Below are 11,015 nucleotides of genomic sequence, written 5' to 3' on the forward strand. Positions count from 1 at the left end.
ACATCTCAGCCTTCCTGTTTGGAGTTAACTAATAAATTGTTTATGGCTCTCAAGCATGCCAGTTAAGTGTTGGCATGTAAGTAGACAGGCCTCCCAATTCAGATTTATGGTTTATTTTGTGGCAATAAGAAATAGGAATGCAAACTAGAATCTAGAAGCCCATAGAATATATTATGATTTTTATCCTTGCTTTATTTTCCCCCCAAATTTTTTTCATATGTATATGTCATAATGTTTTAATAATAAATTGCTTAATCTTTATCTTGATTTGACCATAGTTCATCAGATATTGTTTAAAAGAGTAGCCTTGCAATATAAACTGACCAATTTGCATGAAAGTAATGACAATAGCATTTATTAAGAGTCTTATAATTAGAAAAGTTATTAATCTTTATGAAAAATATCCAGCAAATGGTGGACATATCTATTGCAACCATTTTATTAAGGAGTTGCCTTTTATTAATTTAAGAATTAGTTGTGTTTCTACTCATTTTGAACTATTGTATTATGAAAGATTAATGTATATTAATACATTCCAAAAATGTAATAATCTGTATTGTATTTCTGCTATCTAAGTAGAGGGTATTTGTAAACATATACCCTGTTTCAATGGTGGTTATATAGGTACATATATAAACACTGGATTCTAATAGTATGTACATAATGACGATCTGAGATAATGTTAAGAACTTGTTTTAATATGGCATTATATTTATAAATCTAATATACTAAAAGAATTAAAACTATAAAATAATATTCAAAATGAAATGTATCTCTTCCTTTAAATATCTAGTTTGTTATAACTTGTTTTATTATGTATAACATACAGTGTTTATATAAATATATACATCACATACAGGCACAGGTTTTTAGGTAAGCATTAGCTACTATTTAAAGTATAACTAAGTTCTCTTTAGATAAGTTGACTGTATTCTTTAAGGGGAATGATTTTGGTGGGGGAATATACATATGTAAAGGATTTTTCGTATGTCTAATCTAATATCCTTTTCTTCTTTCTTTTAAAATATAGTAATACTTTTCTGAGCTCACATAAAATTGACAGTCTACATATCTAAATGCATCTCAGTTATTCATGGTATTTGCGTATTTAACAGAACAAAACAGTAAGTTGGTGGATTTGAAACTGAAGAAGCTCCTAGAAGTTCAGCCACAGGTGGCAAATTCACCCTCCAGTGCTGCCCAGAAAGCTGTAACTGAGAGCTCAGAGCAGGACATTAAAGTAAGTCTTACTTGTTTAAAACATTTGGCTTAGTATCTGTGTCTTCTGGTTTCTGCCAGCAGTTAATTCTAAAAGCAATTTTTTACCAAATTCTTCACCAATATTAAGATTAGGGTATAAGAAATTTTTACTGGTGAGGTGTGGTGGCTCATGCCTGTAATTCCAGCACTTTGGGAGGCCAAGGCAGGAGAATCAGGAGTTCAAGACCAGCCTGGGCGACATATTGAGACCACGCTACTGAAAGTAAAACAATTAGCCAGGCATAGTGGTGCGTGACTGTAGTCCCAGGCTGAGGTGGGAGGATTGCCTGAGCCCAGGAGTTCAAGGCTGCAGTGAGTGGTCATCATGTCACTGCACTCCAGCGAGGGACACAGGGCGAGACCTTGTCTAAAAAAAAAAAAATTAATTAAAAAAAGTAATTAAATAGGCAGTAAGTAAATATCAATATGGTAATCAGTATTCATATACTATTTTTCAGGGAAACTACTGCTTTAAATTGTTATTTCAAGTAAAAATAGAGGCAATATGGAAATTATTCTTGAGTTCTATATCTATGTATATTTTGCTAAGAAGAATACTGTTAAGAGAATTCTAGCGCATTTTTCAATAATCCTCAACCTTCTGCCTGTTTAGATGAACTATATGTATGTTATTTATAAGAATCATCACACCTGAAAGTGGTAATGTGATTGAATATAAATGTTTAAGATAACTTGCATGTGTTTTGTGCCATTTTGCGTCTTACCTTGTGTAACATTTTAGTCAAAATGCCACATTATAAGAATATTATTAGACTGTTTATATTATTCCCACCCACATGTTTCCCTGCTTTCCTCACAGTGATTAGTATTTCTGTAGCTTTAGGGCACTTCCAGTCCTGTATAACTTTTCACCCACCTGCGGACTATAGGGACTGCCCCGCTGACTGAAAGGATTTCCTTCCCCTGACAGAGATGCTTTGAAGTCCCAAAACAATGACTTTCATTGCTTTTCCCCTATATTGTCAGTTTCTATAAATTGGTGATGAAAGTGTGTGGCAGCACTAGAGGACTTTTGGTCTCTATCTTTGAACAAAAGGAAGCCTGGATCAGGTCTGATTTTTTGCGTTCAATTTAGCTTTCTGCAGTGGATTTAATGCAGAATGAAGCTGGCCTAAGAATAATACAATAGATTGAAAAGGCTAACTGAATTAGTGGGTTTAGAGGAATACATTTGTAAAGTGGCAGAAGTCCCTACTCATAAAAAGGTTTCTTAAGATGGGATTTGCTGGCTAATCGCACTGATATTTTAGGATGTTGCCAGGCCTAAAAAAATTTAGCTGTGTTTGTTTATTTTGGTAAAGACTTGAGTTTTAGACTATTGGATAGTTATTATAACAGTAGAACTCTATTTTTCTTTAAAAAAATAGAATAAAAGCCAAAATTGTTCCTATCATAACTATATGGCTAGGATATTACAAGCATGATATTAATGATAAATGCATTAGATAACTTTAAAAAAATAAAATAGTGCTATTTTCATTTTTATGGTTTATCTGTATAGATAAAATTGGTTTTGCTTTCCAAAACACTCTTACATAGTAGTCTTTAAAGTTATTCCAACAAAAGGTGTGCTTTAAACAGCTTGCCTTTGTATGATTCCTTTTAGTTAAGATTTTGAAAATGGTGTTTATAAAGAACATATAAAGTCCATCTGTTCTCTTGAAGCTTTCAGTGTTGATTTGGGTTTTAATTTTTTTTAACAAAATGCAGTTTACACATTTATAAATGAGGCATTCTGTGTTTGTGGAAAAGGATAAACTGTTACCTTCCCCTGAGGATTCTGTATCCCAGGCCTCCTTGAGGCTAGAGAATAGGCCATTGGAGGGCTCCCTCATTACCGATTGTCTCAATGCAGAGGAAGGGCAAAGTCTTGGTAGCTTTTGATAACCAGTTTCAGCATTCAGCAGGCTTAGCTATTAGTCATGCATCTTAGCCTTTCCCTATTTACTTTCAAAACACTTAATAAAAATAATAAAAGATTAGGTATAAAATGAAATATTTGTTTGGTACACAGCACCTCGGTATCTGCAGCTTCCACACACTGCAGTGGTTCAGTCTTCTGGGATATTTCTTGTTGATAGAACCATTTGAATTTGTTACCAGTATTAACATGGGAAGCTCCGGAAAAGATAATTGTAGTTTCCTTAGCTGTAAAGGGCTTACTTACAAATCTGGCTTTGGAAAGTTATAGCTGATGAAATGCAGTTCAGTAGGGTAGTATTATAATCCTACCTTTTAGCCTTCATCCAGCATTAGTGGTTTATCTCAATGGGCATAAAATTAGAAACTAGTTCTTGTTGTCATACAAGTCTGTGGGGCTGTGCAAAACTGATGACACAGAATAGTGGGGGAAATAGGAGGCAAACATGGCTTTTAAATAGTATGTATCACTGCTGGAAGACATGTTTGTATCAAAGTTATCAGGAGTTAAACCATGTGTCCCAAAGTTTGTGATTACAGGTAACAGAACTTGCAGTTGAGCTATTTAAAGTGCTTTAAAATCCTTTTCTTGCAAAAAGTTTCTAAATTAGTGTTTTCTTATATCAGTAAAAGTTGCCTTACTAATGTGTAATTTTATGTTTATGCGATCAGGACTCTCTTACCATGTGTTGTTTTACTTTTAGAATGGCACAGAAGATCTCCGGACTGAACGATTACAAAAAACAACAGAACGTTTTAGAAGTCCTGTTGTGTTCAGCAAAGATTCTACAGTCAGAAAAACTCAACTTCAGTCTTTCAGCCAATATATTGAGAATAGACCAGGTAGAACTCTTTTTAAAATGTTTTCCCACCTTATGATTTAACTATATATAGATACCTATATATAGTTTATATATATATATATATAAAAATAATCTGGTAATGTAAATTCACATTTCAATACACAAATATCAAGCTTTATAATAATTTTACATGTCTTTCCTCTTTTTTTTTTTTAAGAGATGAAAAGGCAGAGATCAATACAGGAAGATACAAAGAAAGGAAATGAGGAGAAGGCAGCGATAACTGAAACTCAGAGGAAGCCATCAGAAGATGAAGTGCTTAATGTATATTAATTTTTTGTGTGGTTTCATGATTGCTGATAATTCCAAACTGTATGTGGAAATAGTGCCTTTATTTGTTAAAATGAGATGTTAGGTTTTTTAAGATGTCAATCTCCAGTGCATTCAAAGCAGAGTGAGAGGGGTGCACTGTTGAATTAGTCTGCAGTGTGGTGATAATTGTCAGATAAAAAAAAATGAATTTTTCAGAGTTCCACAGCCCCAGTTTCCTTGAGACATTTCCATCAGGGCACTTCCCATAAAGAGATTCCAGTATTGATCTACCGGGAGGATTTTAATTATTACAATAGCAGATACCGCAGAGCTGCAGTTAGAGGGAAAAGTCACATGAGACCTGCTAGAATTTCTCAGCCAACCCATTTTGTTGGCTTGGGTTAATGGGTGTTCAACCTTTCCATTATCCAGATCAGCCGTGAATTACTAGCTGAATGATGTTTGCATTAATATAATATATATGGTAATTTCTTCACTTAATTAACGGGGAGGTTCAGCTCAGTAGGGGTATGGGCTGATCATGTGTAAAATTGATTTGTGAGGGAAATATTTGATAGACCGCAGGGAGAAAGCTGCTTTTGATGGACAGCTGCGGGACAGAAGCAGGAAGAACAAGTTTTAACTTGAATTTTTGTCTGGAAGCATAGCTCTCTTTAATAGTACTACTTTTTAAATTATCTACAGTTTTTCTAGGTATTTTCATTGTTTTCAGTGTTAAAATATTCTTTGTTGGATTTTGAAATCCTTACAAGTATACTCAGAGTCACCAACTACATTTTAGGACTCTAAAATCTTCTCATTTTAAGTTGTTTACTTTAGAAGACCTGGAGAGGTATGAGCTAGAAAAGAACAGCTCATTGATAATCCTGATGAAGTATTTGGTATAACTTTTAAGTTACAGAATACTTAAGTATACTATGTACTCACACTAAAGATACCTGATTATGAAATTTCTTTCTATTTTTAACTGAACCAATCAGTAAGAGCAATGAAGTTTGTGTGTTGCTTATCACTTCTACTTCCTTATATATTTGTTTTTTGTATTGTCTTTGCAAACTACTGTATTTGTTTTGTCTGTCTCTATGGGAATGAGAAAAGAAAATTTCCCTTTTGAAAATGTTCTACTGTCTGGTAGATAGGTTCAAAAAGCATTCACCAGATTATCCCAGATTTTAAAGTTACCATTAGCATTTATTCTATTATTGTATTTTTTTCTGTTATATTTTGCATTAAGATGGAAGAATATTGATTTTTTAAAATTTTTTAAAAATACAGTGACTTTTAAAATCAAACTATCCTGAGAAATTTAGTTTTATGATTTCTTAAAATATTTTAACTTTACGTTTGTCAACTGCCATAATCAATTTAATAATAAGTTGGTATAGATTGAGGTCACATATGAGTACAAATTACTTACCAGTTCAAAAGGTATGTAAGTTATACATATAGTTAGACATATTCATTAATCATGAGAATTCTAAAATATGTTCATAATTAACATAATTCTTGATTTTATTTCCTGTTTAAGGAGTAGTGAAATATAATTCCCTATAGCTTCTAAGAGATCCATATGCTAGGTACTGAAGGAATTTGACAGAAGAAGTTTGTTCACACGTATTTCTCTGAATAAATAATGTTATAAGTGCTTATGATAGTATTGGTGGTGGTAAGAATAATCATTTAATCAGTTCTTCAGTATTTCTTAGCTAATTAGATCTCTTAGCCCCAGAAATGTCAAAAAGTAAACAGGTAATCCAAAGGGAGCCATAATTAATCAGTTTTTATGACTATACCATAAATAACCCTGACTTTGATGATTTAAATTTGTAATATGATTGTTAAAATTAAAGGTATACTGGCACACATACATAAAAAATATATGTTTTAAACATGGATGGTTCAAAAAATAAATTTTCAAATTAAAATCCAAACTTGGCTAAATGGAAGATTAACAAAATCAATATGAGTTTTCTTAGATCCTGTGTAGCAAGGCTTGAAACCACCTGTCAGGTTACTATTTACAACTGTAATAATTAGTAATACATCAACAGAATGGCATATTAAAGTACAGGAGCCAGCTGGAGGGAAAATTGGAGATATTGTGAACTTCCCTTAGGATCATTTTTAAAGTATTTTTAAATAATGTAATCATTTTGAAAAAAATGTATCTCTTTTGTATTTCCATAGAACAAATTTGTCTGACTGTCTCAGGATGGATGCTTTCAAGGTCAATTCCTTAGTAAAACTCCATTTTTGTATATTACACTTTTGAGTTAAAAGTGTCATTGGTGTGTGTTTTGATAATCACAAAGGGGAAAATTATCTTCTTTGTCCATGCTTAAATAACTCTGACTTAACTCTAAGGATAATTTTTTTTTTAACTTAGCATTAACTTTTAAAATCTGGCAAATCTGGCTGTGAAATTATAAACATAATAGTAAACAGCTAAAGAGTTCTCTATTTACAAAAGTTTGGTATATGTAATACATATGAAAATTTTCTGAATCACAGAGAGTTGCTTTTGGTACTAAGGGTGATACTAAGGGTGTATTTGGTTCTCTAGGTAAGTGCTTTACTAAGTGTTTATAGAAAGGAAAAATGCAACTTACAAGTGATTTTTTTTTCCTTCCTGTTTGTTCTTGTTAACAGAAAGGGTTCAAAGACACCAGTCAGTATGTTGTAGGAGAATTGGCAGCACTAGAGAATGAGCAAAAGCAAATTGACACCCGTGCCGCGCTGGTGGAGAAGCGCCTTCGCTATCTCATGGACACAGGTACGGTGCCCAATTACACTGTAAACAGTTTTGGCAAATTGAGCGTTCACAAACTCTTATAGAGTTTTGGAAGTGTGAATCTTTGAAGCCTGAATGTTCAGCAAAACTGCCTTGAAAATAAAAAGGCTGCGATTTGCAGCCACCTCTCTGGGCCCTGGTGATAAGAGTGCCTTCATGGGAAGTGATAACTCGCCCTGATACCGTGTGAGCCAGCACTATTGAACAGTGTGCTCATCCATGCAGAGTTGGAATACACATCTGTGCCTCATTGATATGCCACTGCTTAAAAAAAAAAGTAAGATCTTTACTGTTCTACTGATTCATTGGGGAAAAAAAAGATTTGGCCAGCTAAAGCCATGTACTGCATGAAACAGAGCACTGTGCATAGGGGACGGCTCCATGGACTAGATCACTGAAATTTGAGAATACTATCTGGTTACTGATGCTCCACAATTTTTTTTTTAAGAGAACAGGTTTTTAGAAGTCTGTGATACTTTGTGTCACAGTTGCATTTGAAAGGATTAAGGTATATAGCAAGGTTTGTAAAGATGGGTTAGAGCACCAAGTTAGCTTCTAACCAGAGGGCAGATTGGCTTTTTAATGCTGATTGCCAATGGTGATTGAATAGATCTGAGAGCACAATAAGCAACTGGAAAGGCACTGTGTGTGTGTGTGTGTAAAATGCTACCCCTACAAAGATATTAAAATGTGAAATAAATTAAATCATTCATACCAAATTATAAGTTATATTAAGAAAAAAAGTCAAAAAATACAAGTGGAAAATTCATTCCTGTAATCTAATTAATTGCTTTAATTGTATGGCAGTGTTAAAATAAAGTAGATTAGCATGATTTAGGATTGGAAAGCTTTCCTGAACTTTTTCTTCTCTATTTTCCAAAAATGTATTTAAAATAAAAGAACTTCTCCAAAAATAAGCATTTATATGGGACATTTGAAAATGCATAGATTAGTGAAATCAGAACATATTAGAACAGGAAGGAACCTTAGGCTTTATCTGGGACAGTGGATTTCATACTGTGTTCTATGGAGTCCTAAATCTTCTTCAGAGGCACCTCAGGGGCTTGCCAGGACAATAAGGGAGCAGAAAGTAGACAGGCATCTGGATTCCTTACCTTACTTCAAATAGAGTGGCTCTGAGTTTATTTATCTGAAATAGTGGGCTTTTTGAAACAGTTTATTTGAAGAAAAGGTTCTACTGCTTAAAATTTAAAACCAAAAATACTTTTTAAAAAATCTATTACTTAATCTTTTCATTATATAGGTGAGGGGACAGAGGCATAGGAAACGTTCAAGGTCAAACAGATCACCACATGGTAGACCTTAGATTAGAATTCAGGCTACCAGAACCCTATCATACACGATCCTTCTTGCTACACCAGAATATGTAGACCATGTAGATCAATCCCCTAACAAGTTACATGCATGTTCAGTCTTACACCTGTATACTTGTATGGATTCAGCATGGATCCATAAACCAATGTATTGTTTTATATTTGCATTTTTTCTTGGGTTTCTTAGGGATTTTGAAAATATTAGCTATGTTACCTATATTAAACATATAATTACTAGACTGAATAATATTTGTAATATATTTTTAACTATTTCCTGTAAATATTTTAAGGAGACACATTTCCTTTTTTATTTTCCAAACAAATGGAACTTAACCAGCCTTCCGTGGTTGTGTTGAATAAATTCAATGTTACTATACAAGAAGACTTGTGCCACTAGTGAAAAAGCAATAAATCCTGTTTCCTCTCCCCCTTTAGCACTTGGAGCCTGATTTATTGAGGGTTCTAACCAAAATAGACTCAATTTCTCCTTCCTACCCAACATATCACTAGTGAAGCTTTGAAATGGCCCCATTCCAACCATAGATGCTTTATAATCTGAAAGACAGTCACAGAATACAGGTTAAATCTAGAATCCTTTGGAGCTTATTTTATTTCTTACTTCACGTGACAGAATCTGATCCTAACTGGATCTGCTTCTGCAGATTTAGACCAAAACTGAGTTGGTCTCCCAACTTCATAAGCTCCAAGAATCATCCTAGACTGTTTTAAACCTCCTCCAACACAAATAATGTTTTAAGAGTTGCCTAAAACCTAGTATCTGAAGTAAGAGATAAGATGTTAGAAAGTGAAAGCATACATTCATCCTTTTCCTTTTTGGGTTCCAGTTCATTCCAACTTCTTATTTATTATAATGCCTTTTTTGGGGATGTTAGACATTTCAGTGTACTTTCTGATTCTCAGCCTAGAATTAAGGAGAGCAGATAGTGCCCGTGTTTTTTATATGATGAGACTGAGGCTCAGACAGGGGAAATGATTCACTTAAGATTATCTCATTAGGAATGGTGGAGTTAGGGCTTGAACCCAGGTTTTCAGGTTTTCTAGCTCTTGACTCAGTCCTCTTTCCTCACTACATCTTCTTTACAGAACAAATATACTTTAATCTGCTATTTCAGTCTTTATATACTTGTAGATAATTGACTATATTCAGGTTTTTTGCTGATTTGAAATTCACATAATATAAAATTAACCATTTGAAAGTGCACAATTCTGTAGCATTTGGTACATTCGCAGTGTTGTATAGTCATCACCATTGTGTATTTCCAGAAGTTTTTCATCACCCTAAACACGAATTCTATTCTCACTAAGCAATAACTTTCTATTTTCTTCTCCCCCAATCCCCTGGGAATCTTAAATCTACTTTTTCTATGAATTTTCTTTATTGTAGTTATTTTCTGTAAGTGGAATCAAACGATATTTGTCCTTTTGTGTCTGGCTTCTTTCACTTAACATATCTTCAAGGTTCATCCATGTTGTAGCATGTACCAGTACTTCATTCTTTTTTATGGTTGAATAATATTATATTGTATGTTTATACCACATTTGTTTATTCATTCATCTGTTGATGGATATTTGGGTTGTGTCCACTTTTAGCTACTATGAACATTTGTGTACAAGTATCTGTCTGCATCTCTGTTTTCATTTCTTTTGGGTATATACCTAGGGTTGGAATTTCTGAATCATATGGTAATATTGTACTCAATTTTAAATGAGTTGTGAGGTTTAGGTAGAATTCAGAATACATTTTCCAAAAGAAACACTGTTGTAAGTGTCTACAAGCCAGACAAACTCACAAAAACCTGTTAATTCCAAATGTAACTAAATAATACTAATAGTTATTTTAAACCTGAGTCCTAGGCTCCCAGAGCTTGGGCAATATTGGATTTTAAGCACCACACCTGTGACGTTGAAGCTACTTACATCCTGGGGGGAGACAGGATGGGTGGGGCCGGGATGGCAGCCCAGATTGCTGGACATTTCTCCTGGCATATTGGCAGAAGGCCTTAGCAAGAAAGTAGGAAAAGAATGTAAAAGTCTCGTCTAACAAGATGGGGAGGTGCCAGGGATGAGAATTGCAGGAGCTGGGAAAGGGCACCAACAACACAGATAGAACAACTATGGGATTTATATGTTTGGTTCCTTCTGAAATTGTTCAGTAATCCTAAATCAGTGATAGTTTGAATACTGAGCAGCCATACTGTGTATGGGAGTGTGTGGGTTTTTTTCTTTTAAACTATATTTCAGGCTGGGCGTGGTCACTCACGCCTGTAATCCCAGCGCTTTGGGAGACCGAGACAGGTGGATCACCTGAGGTCTAGAGTTCGAGACCAGCCTGGCTAACATGGTGAAACCCCATCTCTACTAAAAATACAAAAAATTAGCCAGGTGTGGTGGTGGGTGCCTGTAACCCCAGCTACTTAGGAAGCTGAGGCAGGAGAATCTCTTGAATCTGGGTGGCGGAGGTTGCAGTGAGCCAAGATCGCACCATTGCACTCCAGCCTGGGCAACAAGAGCAAAAGTCTGTCTCAAAACAAC

The 11,015-nt window shown here is 34.4% G+C and overlaps 1 protein-coding gene across 15 annotated transcripts in view; it reads left to right on the top strand.

The window, feature by feature from the left end:
- EHBP1 (EH domain binding protein 1) overlaps positions 1-11,015 on the top strand; it is a 324,971-nt gene that overhangs the window by 269,863 nt on the left and 44,093 nt on the right. For all 15 annotated transcript variants that reach the window (XM_025353914.1, XM_025353912.1, XM_025353916.1 and 12 more), the window contains 4 exons: positions 1,116-1,240; positions 3,906-4,044; positions 4,222-4,328; positions 6,987-7,110. In XM_025353914.1, coding sequence (XP_025209699.1) covers positions 1,116-1,240; positions 3,906-4,044; positions 4,222-4,328; positions 6,987-7,110 — 495 coding nt within the window. The remainder of the gene's footprint in view (positions 1-1,115; positions 1,241-3,905; positions 4,045-4,221; positions 4,329-6,986; positions 7,111-11,015) is intronic.

This window comes from Theropithecus gelada, chromosome 13 (assembly GCF_003255815.1).
Source record: "Theropithecus gelada isolate Dixy chromosome 13, Tgel_1.0, whole genome shotgun sequence".
NCBI lineage: Eukaryota > Metazoa > Chordata > Mammalia > Primates > Cercopithecidae > Theropithecus > Theropithecus gelada.